Source organism: Muntiacus reevesi, chromosome 18 (assembly GCF_963930625.1).
Source record: "Muntiacus reevesi chromosome 18, mMunRee1.1, whole genome shotgun sequence".
Taxonomy (NCBI): domain Eukaryota; kingdom Metazoa; phylum Chordata; class Mammalia; order Artiodactyla; family Cervidae; genus Muntiacus; species Muntiacus reevesi.
Genome location: NC_089266.1, coordinates 42,028,079 through 42,046,861, shown reverse-complemented (window position 1 = coordinate 42,046,861; position 18,783 = coordinate 42,028,079). Strand labels below are relative to the sequence as shown.

The 18,783-nt window shown below is 37.8% G+C and overlaps 1 protein-coding gene across 1 annotated transcript in view; it reads left to right on the top strand.

Moving 5' to 3' along the window:
- Window positions 1–18,783, top strand: part of NLK (nemo like kinase) — a 123,490-nt gene that overhangs the window by 84,247 nt on the left and 20,460 nt on the right. The window contains exons 4-6 of the mRNA XM_065909059.1: window positions 10,694–10,800; window positions 12,267–12,352; window positions 16,759–16,968. Of these exons, the coding sequence (XP_065765131.1) occupies window positions 10,694–10,800; window positions 12,267–12,352; window positions 16,759–16,968 (403 nt within the window). The remainder of the gene's footprint in view (window positions 1–10,693; window positions 10,801–12,266; window positions 12,353–16,758; window positions 16,969–18,783) is intronic.

Here is an 18,783-nt window from a genome sequence, read left to right as displayed (position 1 = left end):
CCTCCAAGCCTTCCATCCAGATTGCATCCCCGTTATAGCTTTCTTACTCCTCTTTCCATTACCTTAACCAAACTCTTCTTATTAATTAGAAAGACATAATTTCCTCCTTCAACCTATCATCCCACAACCACTCACCTTGGGACTTCCCTAGTGGTCCAGTGGCTACAACTCTGCACAAAGACTACTCCCCTGTTATGCCCTAGAGTAGTAGTCACATCTTCTAAGTAGTAGTCCCTTCATGGCTACATAAAGATTACTTTGGCCTTATGTATTTTAGGGCTTCCCCCATGGCTCAGTGGTAAAGAATCCACCTGCAGTGCAGGAGCTGTGGGTTCAATTCCTGGGTGGGAAAGATCCCCTGGAGGAGGAAATGGCAACCCACTCCAGTATTCTTGCCTGGGAAATCCCATGGACAGAGGAACCTGGCGGGCTACAGTCCATGGGGTCACAAAGTGTCGGACACAACTCAGATGACTTAGCAGCAGTAGTGTATGTGCAAATCCTGAGGTTGTTTTAAAAGAGCTGTTTCAAGTTCCAACTCACAGTTGGAATTTTTTTCCTTCTGCTTTGAAGAGAGTTGCTATAGTAGGAACAACTTATTCACACCAGCTCTTTGAAACACCTGTGTTTCAGGTGATGCCAAAAAAAAAAAAAAAAATCTAAAGCTAGAATCTAGTCTTTTCACCTCTATTATGAAATAAATATACCTCTAAAACTTCCCAGCTGGTGGGGAATGAAATGCTACCAGGCTTCCCAACTATTAGAGGGTAATAATGAATAACAACAAAGCCATACCTCATTTGAGCCCCTGAAAAGCCTCATAACCCATTATCATTCTCTTGAACTGCTTAACCTTCTGGTTAACCTTCTGATTATTAGCCTCTTGAAATTTTAATCCAGGTGTGAGGATTTGGGGATGCTCTATTTATTTGATCTTTTGGTCCTGTTCCACTGTTCTGACTTCATTTCTATTTGTTAAGGTTGGTAGACACCAGGGAGACGTGTTACATAGAGACCCAGAGGTTTTAGAAGTCACTAAATTTATCAGACCTGCCTTAATTGGAGGATATAGGGAAGCAGTGGGGCTTTTAGTCACTTCATAGGCCAGCTGAGTCGCCTGCTACGAACTCAGTTTATTTGAGAGCAATACTTCAGGGAACTTAATAAACCTGTAGCACACTAGCACGAATCTGTATTTTAACCAGAGTACAATTTATATACTACTTATTAATACATTGGTTTGCTCTGTGTATAATATATAATGCCGTTATTAAATGTTAAGTGCACTGAATTGTTGGTGTGGGTTTAATAATTACCTGTTTAATTGACAGTTTTCCTCTTATTGATACATCACTCAGAGGTGGCAAGAGAACCCAGTAGATAATAGGCTTAGGTTGAAGTGGTGTTTTTCCAAGGGAAATAGGATATGCATGAGCCCAGCAGAGTTTTGTTTCGTGTGTGTTGTTCTGGATATGTGGTACTAACCAGTTAGGGGATGCTGATCTAATAGTTAATTTTTGCCATCGTGAGGTCAAGTCTGAGAAACTCCGGGTGACTAGAAGTTCTTTACCAAAACCAGGAGTCCCAAGGGTGGAGGTCTCAGCGATTAACATTTTTAATTGCTCCCTTGAGTTTCCAGTCCTTCCAGAACCAACCCTCTCTCAAAAGTAGTATGCAGTATGCCAAGAAAACTGCATGAGACCTGTTAATAAGAAGTGAATATAATTTTCCTTTTCAGCAGCGATATCCTTTTAAGATTCTGATCTTAAGATCAGTACCTTAGAGGAACTTTTTAAATTGGTTGCCTGTTTTGTGTTCTTTTTTCTTTTAACTTAGATTCTTTTGGCTTTCCCTTGGGTAGGGAGAGGGAAATGTTAGGAGGAGATAAGAATACAGTTACATGTTCTTCCCATAGCAGTGATGATAGTAGCAGCAGCTATGTGTCAGACATTTATATGTGATTCACGTACAGCATCTGGATCCAGCAATAACCCAGCAGTGTAGTAGATGTCATTGTATTTCTTTTATAAATGCAAAAACAAACTCAAGAGAGGTTATTTAACTTGTCTGATGTTACTAAGCCAGTAAGTGACCAAGTCGAGATTCTAACCTGGTCTTTAATTCCAAAGCCTACACCACACTGCCTCCCACTACCTAAATCTGTTTTAACTCCTGATTCTAAACATCTGCCCTCTTCTCAAGTAGAGTTATTTTGTTCACCTTCTTTGATGTTTCATCTATTGAAAGACAAAGCACAGATAAAGAACAAAAGCTGGGGTTTAGCACCAACTCTCCTGTGTACAAGCTATGACTTCTGGCTAGTTTCTTCACCTCTCTAAACCTCTTTGCTTATTTGTATAATGGGAATGTTAATAGGATTTAGAGTAATTATGAATAGATGAGACAAATTAACTTTAAGCTAGAGGTCTGACACATAGAAAACTAGCAATATTTTTAATCAAGTTTCTGTGGCCATCTATATAAAATCTTTTTGCTTCCTTCTTACTTTCTCTACCTGATTTTTACTTGTCAATCTTACACTTTTTCTAATCTCTTGAATGTTGCTTTGCATTCATTCATCTTTTCTCTCTGTTTTGTCATTGAGTTAGCTTGCTCTCTATACCCCTTGGTATCCATAGTATTTATTGATGCTAATGATAATGATAATGGTTAAACAATGGTGCTTTTGGCACCAGTCCTGTAGCCTCTGAGACTGCCTGAGTAATCATGACTTCCTAAAAACAGAGACAGACTCAATCATCTTTTTCATAATTGAAGGTCAGAATTTAATGTCAGCATTTGTTTCTGTGGTGATTATGTAGCTTTTTCTGTGGAATTACCTTTGACAGTTGGAGTAGTCGGGCTTTCTAGCATGAGACTGATTATCATGCATTCTTAAATTACATTCTAAAATAGATGCAGCATCATAAAGGTGGGTTAAACAAATATTGATCGTAGTACAGATTTGTTTTAATTGGAGCAAGAGGTCAGTCAGGGGAGGCCTACTATTGAGGGGCAGTTGACTACCAGACTCTATCTGCATTCGTTCCCTAGTTTTCTTGCCCATAATCCTTTTTGGCATCAAAGAACATTGTACAAAACTGTTTTTAATCCTAAACATGCCTTCCTTTTCTCCACCTTTCTGGTATCTCTAATATATTTCTACCTCATTTCTTTGATTCTCAGAATATTTCTTATTTTTGCTTTTTCTGCTTCAGATTCTGCCCTCATGAACACAGTTTTATTCCTCAGCAACCCTTTGTAGGTGTCCAGCACGGTGTCCTGCATGTTATGTTGATATTTGGGCCCTATGCACTAACAACTCAGCTGCTAACACTGATGGGCATTATTCTAAAGAACATCATGTCATTAAGGCTGAATTTTATAATTCATTAATGATAACATGCTTCCATAATTTAGAAATCTAGATTTTTTTATAACAAAAGGAAAGAAATAGAAAAATATTTAATAAAAAAAAGAAAAACTTTGTGCAGGAAAAAGAAGATTGTAAACAGCAAAATTAATACCCTGTCTGTGGCAGATTTCATTTAGTAGTAATTACTTGTTACCATGTCTAATGTAATATAATATATAAACTTATATTTTTAATTTAATCTCCCACTAAAACCTGTTCTATATTTCCAGCAATCTATAGTTCAGACTTGTTTTCTTCCCTCATTTTCTTCTCAAGGGCTCTCACCACATAGTTAACTGGGGCTTCTTTATGTATATACACATTAACGTGTGTATGCTAATTGTTTTGTGTTTTCCTTATCCATTTAAAGAAATAGAGAGTATGAAGCTATTCAAGTAGCTGTGTATGGTTCCTTGGTACAGGAAAATGTTAATTGAATTGTCAGTTTTAGTTTTATAACTTAAGAAAGGTAAAATAAGGAGTTCCCTGGCAGTTCAGTGGTTAAGACTCTGCTCTTTCAATGCAGAGGGTGAGGGTTCAATCCCCATTCAGGGAACTAAGATCCCATATGCCACATGGCATGACCAAAATATAAATTCTTTTTGAAAAGGGAAGAAGTGTGAAAGGAATAAAATTTGAATGAAGTAACATGGGAGATAAAAAGACACAGTGACAGAGAGAGTATGAGGTAGAAAAACTTGCCTCCAGCATTTTTTTTAACCTTTGTATTATTTTTCAGTTGCTGGCCAAAAGGAGTATCGTTATTTAGCTTGTCAACCTGATATTCATTCACCCGCAGCGTAGATCTCTTGCAGGGGAGTGGTACAAGATTGTTATGAGGGTTAAATGAGGTGATCTGTATTAAGACTGGCATGTAGTAGTCTCAAAGATGCTTTTCAGCAAACAGTGGGATTGTTTTTTATTTGATTTGTTTTTTCATTTGTTTTTTATTTTTATTTTATTTATTTATTAGTGACAGAACTAAGACTACAGTTCAGGTACTAGAGGAAATGAGTAAGAGTGTGGATTTGGGTAGTTACTTCAGACACCTTTGGATTCAGTTCCTTCCAAAAGGAAAGACTAACACTCAGAAAGAGAACAGTTAGTTCTCTAGGATAACTTAACTTGCGCTGTGACAAGTCAAAGAGATAATTCATAGCAAGTGCTGCCAAAGTGCCTCACATATAGAGGGAACTCAATAAATGTTCAATGTTCTTATTTTTGTTATTTCTCGTGTTTTGTTTTTTTTTTAATTCTTAAGGGGAACCATTTTAGAAAACCTAATGCTTGACTCCCCTGGTGGCTCAGTGGCAAAGAATCTGTCTGCCAATGCAGGAGTTGCAGGAGACGCAGGTTCCATCCCTGGGTTAGGAAGATCCCCTGGAGTAGGAAATGGCAACCCACTCCAGTGTTCTTCCCTGAAAAATCCCATGGACAGAGGAGCCTGGGGTCTAAAGTCCATGGAGTCTCAAAGAGTTGGACACAACTGAGTGACTGAGCACAATGCATGTATGTGTGTGTGTTTATAGATATAGGTAAATTGCCAATTAGAATGTGCATCTAATTAGAAGTTCAGTATGAGCTGAAGAAACCTGGATGGTTTCTCACGTGTTTCACTAAAGGTGTAAATCTCTGTAGTTATTGGCATTTAGCAATTCTAATAGAGGTTTATCTTTTTAGAAGAATGTGTCTTGGTTGTGCTGCTTTGCTTTTCTGACTCCTGATGGCAGATCTGCCTTATTCAGTCCCAGAGCAGTGCTAAGGGGCCTTACGAGATCAACAGCCATGACCTTGTTGTGATCTTTGAGTGAATCTGTTGTAATTGTTTGTTTGATTGTCCACCTGCCTTGGTGGGCTATGAACTCAGTCATGGCAGTGACGCTCTAAGGCTCCATCATGTAACCCCAGTCCTGAATTTGATTTTTGTTTGGAACCTGGTTTTTTCCGACATGCAAAATAGGTCCGTCTTGGGAATTTCGTTTTCTCTCTTGACAGTGAACAGAATGAGGCAGAATTTCACGGAAAGGGTCCGATTTAGGAATCATTACAATCTAGGTGTGAATCCAAGCTCTTTGTCAGCAGCTTAATCTCTCCCAGCCTCGATGTGCTCATATCTTAATAGAAATAGTTACAAATTAGGTGTTATACACAGGGATTAAATGAGGGTAATAAAGTGGCACATAAGTAGCTTCAACAGGACATTAGCTTCCTTTCTCCTTTTCTTCTCCTCATAGCACTTAATTAAAAGTAGTTCAGCTTTTCTTTATTGCGAAGTAGTCTGCATGCTGTGTGACATTTGGTCAAGAAATGGGAATAGTAGGCAAGCAGGAAGCAGCTTTGTGGGATTGAATGCACGCTGGACTGGGAATCGGAAAGCATAAGGTAGTCAGGCTTTTTGCAAACTTGGAACATGACCTTGGGTAAATCCCATAACCTCTTTGTGACTGAGTTTGTGTTTCTGTTAACTGATGTTCTCCACTGACTAAGTGAAGGGACTGTTTTCTACCCCATTATATATAAAGAAGTTTCTGAAATGTCAGTATTACCAAAAAAAAAAAGTACACAAAATTAACTCTTTAAAACAACACAGAAACACTTGTGCCTCTTGGGCACCTTCAGGTATCAAGAGCTGCTACTGTCCCCCGCCTTGCATTTCTAATTGTTAATTTGCATCATTCGTTTCTCTGAAGCAAATCAGTACATTTTGAAATCCATATTTCATGGAGCTACTTAACTAATAGCTGCAATCAGCAGCAATTTATTTTATAGCAGGGCTGTTCAAATCACTGTGAGGTTGGCATACCATGCACAGTGTGTTTTTTATAACCGTATTTTTAATGATGAGTTTTAATAAGGGGAGAATGGTTAATCTGCTAATATTCTCCTGCAAGTCCTAACTTTGGTCCTGTAGTTTACCTTTACCCAATGCTAACTTTAAAGGCCACAGCAAAGTCAGCGGCCCAGTGGGTGCACCAGCTGTTGGAGAGGCTGTCCCATTTAGAAGGACAGAGAGAGGAAAGAGCACCCTGCTTTTCTTATTTGGAGACCCTCATTAAATTACTCAGAAACAATAATCAGATAGCTGCTGTTCAAGTTAATGGCACCTCCGAGTCCCTGTCAAGAGAGTTTTATTTAATGTGCAACAGACCTGGAGTGGTGCAGGTGCCTTTTCAGGCCCTCATTTAATCTAAGCTGCTTTAGTTGGCATGGCAACTAGCTGAGACATCTGGGAGACATCATGTTGGGGATTGAGACTTTAGAGGGTTTCTGCTAGAGCAGAGCAGAAACCTCATCATAAAGTGGTGTGTGTTGCTTCTAGATTCTGCAGCTCTGTTGTGCAATCGCCAATTCAGGAATTGTGTTTTTCCAGAGAAATAAAATTTTAAAAGATTGGCCTGGCCATTGGCTTGTTTCTGTGAAGGAAAAATTTGCTGTATCCCTGAGGTGAAACATAACTTATTTCAACCCTGAAGAATTTATTTTGCTAAACTGAAGCTTGACAAAACTTACTCTGTGCAGAGTGACTGTTTTTAATCACTTTGTAAAAAGTATACTTTTAAAATTTCTCAGATTTCTATGTTTAAAAGATATTAGAGGAAGGAAAACATATCTGTACAAAGGTAAATGAAATTGTCAAGGTAGACTGGGCTATATGTGGTTTTCCCTAGACTTTCTGATTAAATTAAGAGATTATTAAACACTACCGTCTTTTTTTTTTAACATTGACTGTCATCTTCTTAACAGGCAGAGATATGAAAGTAACACTCATTTATTCTTTCTTAAATATTATAACAGGAGATTGAATGAAAGGTCTTTTAAATTCACAGATCCTGAAGACAGTAACATGATAATCTGGTCATTTGTGTTTAGCAGAGGGAGTACCTGCTGGTTTGTATTTTGTAAGAAATTATGCACATAATGTGCTCTTAGTATAGAAGAATTAACTTAGTATTTTAAATCATCCTTTATATTCATTTTGAACACCCTTGTCTTTCAGGTTCATTTTGGTTTTGGGGGGCTTGTTTTGTTTTGTTTTTGCTGTCTGTTAATACTTTGCTCTGTATTAGGTTGAACCATGTGAAATAATTATTTTTGTTGGTCAAAATGGTTCAACATTATCAGTTCAAATCCAGTAGGTCTAGGGTGGAAACAACACCCTGATCTGGAAATACTCGTTTCATCATGCTAAGTTAAATATAAGAGTGTTTCCTGAAATTAGTAATTATTTGTAAAATATCTGGTTAGAATAGGACCCATTCCAGCCAACGTTTTCCTTTTCCCTTTTCTTTGAAAATGTAGTCACTGTTAGAAGAAAGCATATGACATTATTTCATGCTTATTCTGTGTTTTTGGCTTTTGTATCAGTTTGTTCCTTTTATAAGTCAAAGCAAGATTTTTCAAGTGCCAGCACCATGAATTCAACCTGATAACTTGAAAATTAAGATGTTTTCTCTCTGCTGTTTGCATGTATACCAACTGTCACCAGTAACAGTAAAGATTCTGGCATCGCAGCTTGGCTGCCTGTTTTGTAGATACGTGAGACAGAATAGAATATAACCTGCTCTTCACTTCCATGCAAGAACTTTTCAATCCTGGCAGGAAGAAGAAAATTGTCAGTAAACTCAGAAGACATGACTGACATCCCATACAGATAAGTACTCTGTTTAGGAGTTTTCTTTTCCTGAGTAAAACCACAAGTTGACGATACAGGGATGGCAGTTGTGAAGTTTTTCTGTTTTTGCTCTGTTCTTCTGTTTTGTTTTTTCCCTGTGTGATGTTCCTTTGTTTTCATCCCTTGAGATTTCTGGAACCAACTCAAGAATATTAGAACCTCTGATTAAGGCTTAATGGTGCAAATAGAAAATTTTTTCCCCTGTCTCTGTCCTATGATTAAGATTTCCCAGTGGGAAAAAAAACTTTTTCGTATTATATACAAGAGGGTTAATATCCTTAATATGTAAGGCACTTCTACAAATAAAATTATCACCCCAGTAGAAACCTGAGTTAAAAAAAGAAACAAGTCTCTCTCTTCACTCCTCCTCTCTTTTTTCTCCTCTCATATTTACACATATATCTGGCCAATAAACATGTAAACAGTTTCTATCTGAAAACACATTTGATAAAACTGATCTTTATTGCTAAAATCTTTCCTACAGTCCCCAAGAATTCATACTAGAAGAGGCAGAAACCTCTGCTGGTAGTAATGAGAACCCAGAAGCGGGTTACTTCTGGCTCAGAACATCAAAGCAGCTAAGGAATTGGAGGCATCAGGTATCTTAGAAACTAGGGATGCAGGTAGGTCTAAACTCAGAATTGCTTGCAAGCCTCTGTTAGAAGTAGTAAAGATGTTTAGGTGTCTTTTCCTATCCCACAAGAGACCAAATAAAGCCTTATTCCCTGGCGACAGCAGGAGCTAAGCTATGGTGTCTTTGGCTCTTCCCCCGCTCTTACAGAATATCTTGGACATGTTATTTTGAGCCGTCAGTGAGTCATCCATTGGAGATGATGAGTAGACAGTTAAATATACAAGGCTGGACTTAAGGCAAGAAAATTACTAGAGATGTAAAGTTGGGAGTCGTCAGCCTGGATGTTATTTAAAGTCATGGGACTCTCTTCGATTACCCTAGAGAGTGGGTATCTGAAGAGAAGAGGACCAAGCCCTGGGGCATTTCAACAGTAAGTGGTTGGGAAGGAGCACCAACAAAGGGAATGAGAGGAAACAACCAGAAAGGGAGAGGGAAAGTCAGAGCTGAATGTTCCACCAGCCATTTGGAGAAAACGTCTCACAAAGGAGGGGTAGTCCAACTGTATGTCAGCTGTTATCAATTTTTCATTCTCCCTATGCCCAAGTTGTCCCTTTTCCTACTTATTTGTGCTGAAACATTAAATTAGAAGTGTTTTTAAGTCCCCAAATAATAATCACTTACTACAAGAGACTTTTTAAAGCTCAGAAAGGTAAGATACAAAACCTCATGTTGCTATTTGAAAATGTAAGTTATGTCCAGCACTTACCATTCCAATGAGCATGCCAGTGCTGAAAAAAGAGCCTCTGCCCCAGATCCTTTTAGTTTTTTATAGCTAATGGTGAGCACCCAAAGACTCCAACCTCCATAGTATCTTTCTCATAGAAGAACTTTAGGATCTGAGGAAATATGTAAGAAAGCAAACGAACTCTACTATTTTTTTGTCTTGCCTTTCCCTGATTTCAGGTGCACGGGGCCGGGGAAGAAGCCTTAGTGTTCTACTCAGAATGTGAAACTAACTTTTACAAAGTGTCAAAAGAATTTGTTTGTTCATTTGTCTTTATTAATTTTTATTGGAATACAGTTGATTTACAATGTTGTGTTAATTTCTACCCTATAGCAAAGTGAATCATTCATAATATACCCACCCTTTTTTAGATTCTTTTCACATATAGAAGGTGTCAAAAGAATTTAAATCCTGCAAGAGCCTCCTAAACTGAAAGGCCCTTTTCCCTTGTCTGAAGGAAGCTTATAAATCGTAAAACTTGCCTAAAATTTTAAGGAGTTGTTACTGAAGGCAGGGGTAAGTCATGAATCTGTCCTTTTCTAGATAAGCAAGAGACAGTAGTGCCTTTACCGAGAGAATTCCACATCTCCTTTACTCCCTGGGCCCTAGCTTTCGATCACCTGCCTCATGTTGATTGTGCAAAGCCCTGAGGATATAACGAAGTACAAAGCACAGGAAGCTTAAAATTAAGTACGGGAGGTATAAATGTATAAGAAGTTAAATAATAAAAGTTCAGTTGTGAAGACTGTAGAGACTGAGATATGAACTAACCGTTTTGCATGTTTTTCGGAGTACCATGCTTTACAAAGTAACTGAAGCCATTGTTAATGGATGGATTACATCTTTTGCTTTGGTACACTGGTGGCCTAGCGTGAGACCAGCACCCTTTCTTTTTTGGATTCAGAGGACACTCCAGGAACATGTCTGAATAGACCCCGTGACTGCTGGTCTTCACATTTCTCCTGATCTGGCTGTCTTTGAAAATATTTACCCTTATTTTTCTCTTTTATAGTGCTAATTATAGTCACTTGATTGTTAACTTCTAACTTTTTAAAATTATTTCATTTTGGCAGTGTTTTCATCTTAAGAGGGCTGGAATTGTCATCTCTTTTCATGCTATCCAAAAGCTTTCTTTCCCTAAAGCTTTTTCCAGCCTTAAAAAGAGAAGTTATGTATTTAGAGTTGATACCTAATTTATAGGGATTGGGAGCTGAATTCTCTGAACTCTCCTTAACTAAAAACCTCAAGATATGTTGTCACAGAACTGATGCAGAGTGACCTGCATAAAATTATCGTCTCTCCTCAACCACTCAGCTCAGATCATGTCAAAGTTTTTCTTTATCAGATTTTGCGAGGTAAGACTTTCTCTGTGAAGAAAAAGGTAGTGTCACTCTATAAATGAAATGTTTGCTTTTCATTTGAACTAATCTGACCTTCCAAGGCTTACTTCTTGCCTAACAACTTTTTTCTTCTGACCAAAGTATATTTAATACTCTCTATACTTGATGTTAAATAAGAAGCTTTTAAGGGTAGCCAGATGGTTCTTATTTTCGGTGATGGAAGAGAAGGTCCTATCTAATTCATTAGGTAGTCAAGGGGGTTAATCCCGAGGGGTAAATAAGCAGGCTGTTTTGCCACAAAGCTTCCACTGAACAACCTTTAGTAGGAGTATGTGGCTGGCATCAGATGATTAACTGAAAAGGAACTGTGTTTCCTATGGATGACATACATTCTTTAAGCCAGCAGTAGGTGGGCCTGGTCTGAGAGTTGGCAGGCATGCCTGAGTTCCACTCTAGAAAAGCAAAATGACTTTTAAAGTCAAAGCATGGAGAAGACTGACAGAAACAGCCAACTAACTCACTCTCCAGCCTGGCTCATTAAGGAGTACTGACGATAGAGAAGCAGTTTGGGCTGACATTGTTGGAGCTTCCTCTGGCCATCAGGTGTGTCCTTCAGAATTTTGGCATTACACCTGTTTAAAGTTGAAACAGTTTTCTTACCTAGTAAAATATTTTTTTTCTCCCATAGGATTCAAAGAATTCAGACATTCCTTATAAAAATTGAAAAGCATCTGCCAGAGGAACTAAAACACATACACAGTGTTAAAACTGGAAAGTTCACCTTCTGTAGATTTGTTGATATTTGGGAGTGGGGGTGGTGGCAGAGGGAAGAGACTGGATAGAGGACCTTCTTTAGCATTGTAGAAATGTGATTTGCTTTATTTTATTCAGAAGACTCAGCCTTGAAGCTGTACCTTTTATCTAGCACTGCTAAAGCCCACAGACTTTATAAAGATATCAAAAATATTTTTAAAGTAATTAATTACCTTCCTGATTCTCAGTGGTGGAGAATACTACCAACAGACCTGGGCAAGTTTCTGAATTTTGTCTCATCAGTGAAAATCTGTCCTGGAAAAGGCTTGCTGTTGGTTAATGGGAACTATTTTGTGGCAGCAGCTCACAATCAGCTTCGGAGTATCCAGAGCTTCAGGAACCACACTTACAAACTGTTCAAGGTTATTGGTCTGGTCAGCCTTAACTCCAGGGCTTGGAATGCTTATCTGTACTTAAACCTAAATAATCTTTCAAATTATAGACATTATCTCTAGACTGTGCAAAACCTTTGATGACATTCTATTTTACTGTAGCAAAATTACAGTTTTTTGAGGGTAGGACTAAGTCAAGCTTTTAATAATGTTCATTATGCAGTTATTTAGAGAACAATTTAAAATCCTCTACTCTTGTTTCTATGGTTTTCCCCCGAATCATTGGTTGAGTAAAAGGAATTAAATATCTGCAGTTATATCTGTTTGTTATTTCAGGTTTGAAATATCTCCATTCAGCTGGCATCTTACATCGAGACATTAAGCCAGGGAATCTCCTTGTGAACAGCAACTGTGTTCTAAAGGTAGCTCTTCATTTTCTTTAAACATCTAGGAAACAAGTGGAAAGTCAGAGTGTGTTTAAGAACACGTTTTTGTGAAAGAAATGGTTAAATTTATTCTCATCACTTTACCAGAAATTAAAGAACCCAGTGTTCTCCACCAGTATCACTAGTCATGGACAAAATAGTAACTTAATTTGTAGTCTTGGCTCATGGTTTCTTCGTGATATTTTGCACATATTTTGGAACCATTGGAATTGCAATGTGACTAGAAAGAAGACTAGAGAAGGTGATTTCTTTTCAGCTTATTCCATTACAAAGAAAGTGTATATCAGAGAAAAGACTGGAAGACCAGTAAGCATCTACTTACATGACAATCAATTGTGGCTTTTAAGAAGACTGTGTATTTTTGCACAGCTGACGTTTTTATATGCTGTTTGCCTGAGGCAGCAAAGTAGGGAAATAGAAACATTTAAAAGTGAAAATACTAAACCAGAAAAGGGTCAAAGGTATTTCCACAGTATGTAGTGGCCAATCCTCAGTTACCCCTCTGAAGGGGTATTGATTACAGGGTTTATTATGGTTAGCAGCCCCCATATCTCAAGACATCAATTTCAGTTTTACTCTGGCGGCAGTACCACCCCCATTGTCTTTTGTTAGAGTGGCTCACAATAGCAAAATCCACATGTTCATTGCCCTCTCCCTAACAGAAGTGTGTCTTAACAGACCTCCTAAATAGTGAAAGGCCCGTCATATCTTTCCCCATTATAGAAATTGGACGTAAGGGCCTTCCTAGAGCTGAGTCATCTCTGTGAAAGCAAATTAAAATTCCGCTTATTTTATGAGCGGCTACAGTATTATATGGTGCTTCAGTCTACAGTAAATATTCTTAACATTTCAATTGATATATTTGAAAAAGAAAAGAACTGTTTATAAATGTTGCCTACTTTAAATGTAATCAACTGTCATTAGTACTTATCCTGTTGGCAGTTAAACTAAACCTTAAAACCAAGTATATAAATGAATTTCATTTTTTATTTTAAATGCTTTCTTTAAACTGTGGGCCAGTTTTCTTTAAAAGCTTGTGTGTTAAAACTGCTTTTGAATGAAAAAAAATCTCCCTTTGCTCTATATGTGAAGAACTCTGCTCCTGTTTTAACTCTAGAAAGATTAAAAACACCTATTTTTCATATTTTCCTTGAAAACATCTAATATTATCCTTAATTCTTTTGTTTCCACAGATAATTAATTGTCCCAAAAACCATTAAAGTAAAAACTACCAAAGTAAATTTTCCTTCTGTAGGTCATTGAGTTCACTCCCCTGCCGCTTTTCACTGTGGGACTTCCCTGGTGGTCCAGTGGCTAAGACTCTGAACTTTCAATGCAGGGGGCCCAGGTTCAATCTGTAGTCAGGAAACTAGATCCCATTTGCCACAGCTAAGACGCAGCGCAGCCAAATAAATTAATTAAAAAATAAATAAATGAAAAGAGCTGTAACCAGGCTTCCCGGGTAGCTCAGTGGTAAAGAATCCACCTGCCAGTGCAGAAGACACAGGTTTGATCCCTGCTCTGGGAAGATCCCACGTGCTATGGAGCGACTCAGACCGCACGCCACAACTGTTGAGCCTACACTCTAGAGCCCAGGAGCCGCAACTTCTGAGCCCATGTGCCGCAGCTACTAAAGCCCACACACCCTAGAGCCCATGCTCCACAACAAGAGAAACCAATGTAATGAGAAGCCCATGCACCACAACTAGAGAGTAGCCCCCGTCACCTCAAGTAGAGAAAACAGCAACGAAGTCCCCGCACAGCCAAAAATAAATGAATAGAGTGGTAGCAAACTATTTACATACGGTGTAATAAACATCTTCAGACCTTATCTCCATAACCACTTTAATTCTTTTTTTAAAATAATCAAAAACCTTAGAGTCAAAAATTCTTTGACTTATCCAGACCAAGTCACTTATACGACAGTTTAAACCAGTTTCTTCTTCTTTCAGTTTCTGGTTGGAGAACTTCGCAAAGCATTTGTGTAGAGCCTGTCATGCTTGATGCCATTAACTGCTTGCAGTCCATTTTCTAAACCGTCTTTTATGGTATTGTAACCTCCAGCTACATGAAAGAGTAACTAAAAGAAGATGTTATTTATGAATAAACAACATACAGATCAGAACAAATTGAAATTTTACTCTGCTCCTTTAACTTGTCGTGGCAGCTTACTTTTAAAAAGAGTAGATTGCCAATCTACTGATGCTAATTCTCTCTTTTCAAATGTAAAAATTCATAGAAAATAATTATGACAAAACATTTTTAAAAAATCATCCTTTAGATTGAGACTCTATTTTGTTTACTATTAGGCCCAAAGCAGATAATTTTGCTGGAAATTGCAATATCTTTTTGGTTATCTGATCATATAAGCCTCTTTCTTTGGATTTAGCCTGTCTTCCAGATAAATTGCCAAAAAATGAATCCAGATCTTTTTTTTTTTTTTTTTTTTTTTTTAACAAAAGGCTTGCTTTGTAAGAGAAAACATTTTCTGTTGGGTAAGGTGGTCTTCTGTTTTGTTTTGTTTTTTAATACCAGAGAAATAAAGTGGATTTTTAGTGGGTTTTTTGTTTGTTTTAAAAGATAGCCTAAAAATTTTTGGTCAAGTAATAGAGTTTTAAAATATTATGTGTTATTTGAACACAGATCTTTGGGAGGATTTGATAAACAACATATGCCTGTTTTCCTTTTTGGTATAGTTTTTCTGTGTGGTCTGAAAATGTACATTCATTTTAAGTTTTAAAGATGTTGGTTTCATACTGATTTGTCCCCACATACAGACATGCATTCATTTGATGTGACCAGACATGGTAGATTCAAGATAAAAAGAGAAGATTGCCAAAAATTAGGGCTAAAATATGTTTTCTTTAAAACAGTAGTTTTCCAATGCTTTTTTAAGCTATGAGACCCTTTTTTCAAATAAAATATTATGGTAGGACCTCAACTTAGAAGGCAGATAAGTATTATTTTGTCAGTTATATTAATAATATTGACTCAGACTTAATCAATGAGAACACTGGAACTTAGATGGTCATTCCTCTCTTATCTCTTCCTCAGTGCTCCCAGTTTCTGTTTTGGTTGCCCAGTATCAAGAAAATCTCAATTCCTGAAAATAAGCAGAATTTGCTGGTGGTGGCACTGCTGCCATTTACTAACAGCTCACCTCGCAGCCTCCAAAAACTTTTCACTTAAACAGAAAGGGAAGACTTCCCTGGTGGTCCAGTGGTTAAGAATCTGCCTGCCAACGCAGGCATGTCTTCGATCCCTGGTCCCGGAACTAAGATACCACGTGCTGCAGGGGAACCAAGCCCACGTGCCATTAACTAGAGCCTGTGCTCGGCGGCAAGAGAGGCCACTGCAGTGAGAAACCTGCACGCTACAGCCGGAGAGTAACCCCCACTCTCCGCAACTAGAGGAAAAAAAGCCTGTGTGCTGCAACAAAGACCCAGCGCAGCCAAAGATAAATAAATTAATGACATAAAATAAACAGAAAGAGCAAGAAAAGATTTATTCCTAGGTTTGTAGGTAAATCAGCCAGTCTTTCTCATTTACCATAATGTCTCCCAAGTTCTAGCATACTGCCTAAAATATAATAGACATTCAATTAATTGAATATTTATGGCATGAAGAAATGAAGGGACCTGTTAGCATTGATATTCTACAGTGTGCTACTTTTTGACATATTCACACATTGGAATGTGAATTAGTATTTTAAATATTTATAGATTCATGTGAAATTTAGGTAAAATGTTCATGGAACTCCTGAAGTACCTCAGGATTCAGCAGGACTCTGGTTGAAGCCCATAGTTTTGAAGAAATTTTACTGTGTATATTCCATAAAGATAGTGAACATATGGGAATTCCTTGGTGGTCTAAGTGGCTGGGACTTGATGGCTTCATTGCCAAGGCCTGGGGTTCATCTCTGATCAGGAAGCAAAGATCCCACAAGCCATGCAGTGCGGCTAAAAACAAACAAAAAGATAGTGAACATAGTTAACTCAGGAGGTCTTTTTTTTCCCTTATACTATCTTCCTCCATAAGCAGCCTTGAAAATAAATTAGCTTGGTTTCTTCATTGAACCGAAAAGTATACATTCAGTTGCTTTTTATTTGTTTCATTAGTTACCAATTAAAAACAAATGAAAGGTGAAAAGCTTGTCTTTACAATAATTCTGTATAGAAATATGGAAGTTTGAGACTTTATTCCCTCTCATCCAAATAATATCAAATTATATACTGACACAAATGTACTCCACCTGTATCACTGAAAACTTCGCAAAGTTCAGAGGTCTATCAAGATTTTAGTTTTTTATTATTTTGTTCTACTATTCCACTTGTAAATATATGTGTCTATTTGACAACATTTTGATAATCTATTCTGTTTAGATTTGTGATTTTGGATTGGCCAGAGTGGAAGAATTAGATGAATCCCGTCACATGACTCAGGAAGTTGTTACTCAGTATTATCGGGCTCCAGAAATCCTGATGGGCAGCCGTCATTACAGCAATGCTATTGACATCTGGTCTGTCGGATGTATCTTTGCAGAACTACTAGGACGAAGAATACTGTTTCAGGCACAGAGTCCCATTCAGCAGGTATGATTTCACTTTAGGCTTTAGGAACTTTCAATTCTATTACAGATTTAAAGGAAAAACCATCTTGTGCACATCTTGGGCTTATTCATTGTACTGTCTAAATTGCTTTTAGCAAATTCAAGTTCACTTAAAATTCAGAAAGTTATGAAGATTACAGAGAGATTGATTTTGCAGCTTACGAGCCTATTAAGAGTGAATGTTGACTTTATTACATGCACTGATGCATGGCAAGCAGACTCCGCTGTAACAGTTTGCACAGGTGTAATCTTCAGTGGTTTGAGAGCCTCTGTTCTTTCTAACTGAATGGATCTGACTCGAAAATGTATTTGGTGACTTAATGTACTTACACTTTGTGCTTAGAATATAAATTTGAGTGTTGACTTCTTTAAATACGAACATTTAGAACCCTTTCCAACCTATATTGGACTAAATTATTTAAATATGGCAGAGAATATCAGAAGCTGATTAAAATGTTGGAAACCATTTGTGATACTTTAACTGTCTGCCTTTATAAACTAATTCGTTACTACCCACATTTTCTTTGGTCTAATTCTTAAGTATTTTTTATTCGTAAAAATTTTAACAATCTTGTTTGCATGAGAAGAATGTAACAATGGTGTGTCAGGCTGTACAGTCCAGTTGGTGGATTCAAATCCTACTCTGCCATTTGCTGTCGGTCAAATCCTGGGCAAGTTAAACTGAGGATTGTTGTGCAGAATAAATGAAGTAGTAGAGCCAAAACTAAGGCCTGGAGTCTGGTAAGCACTCAGTAAACGTTAGCAATTATGGTGGTGGTGGTGGCAGTGTGCCAGGGTAGGAGGGATACAGCTGTAAATGAAGCTTTCTGAAACTTTCATGTGAGACAGAAAATAAATAAGTTGGGGGGCTTCCCTCATGGTCTAATGGTTAAGGCTCTGCACTTCCGGTGCAAGGGATGTGGATTTGATCCCTGCCTGGGGAACTGGGATCCACATGCCTCAGAGCATGTAAGCCTGCTGAGCTCATGAGCCACAACTAGAGAGCCTGTGCACCGCAGTGAAAGATCCCGGATGATACAAACTAAGACCTGATGTGTTCAAACAAATATCTTTTTAAAGAAAATAAATATAATCCCAAGTAATGATAAATACTACCAAAAAGAATTAAACCAGGTTAGGGATAGAAAGGGATGATGGAGCCAGAGCAGTGCTAAAAAACCATCTGAGGGAGTAACATTTGAGGAGAGACTCCAGTGAAATGAGGGAGCAAGATACCAGGAACAAATATTCCAGGCAAAGGGACAGCCAGAAGGTGCCTGGATGGAGGCAGCACCAGGAGCACACCTGGGACCAAAGGGACAACCAGCATAATAGAACCCTCTGAGGCAGGAACAGGTGTGGGTGTGCTGGAGTGATGGCATGATTAAGGAAGAGTGTGTAGGAGACGAGGTCACAGAAAAAGGGCCTGTCTGACCTTGGCGACCTGATAAGGACTTCGGGTTTTATTCTGTCCAAAGTGTGATGGAAAGCTGTCTGTTTTTTAGCAAGAGAGTGTTAAGATTTGACTGATCACATTTGAAAAGATGACCCTACCTACTGTGTATCTTTGTAAATAATTCATGCACATGAGAAAAAATGAAACCATCTCCTTTATGCTCTATCTACCAAGAATTGTTAACTGATAAATTAGAAACTGTATATGCTCTGATCAACATTTAAATTTATTTCCCTGCTATACATCCAGTCATTTTTGTTTAAGTCTACATCTTTTAAAATTGATCTTGGTGATTAAAAAATTATCATATATATAAATCTAATGTTGGGTACTGTTGATAAT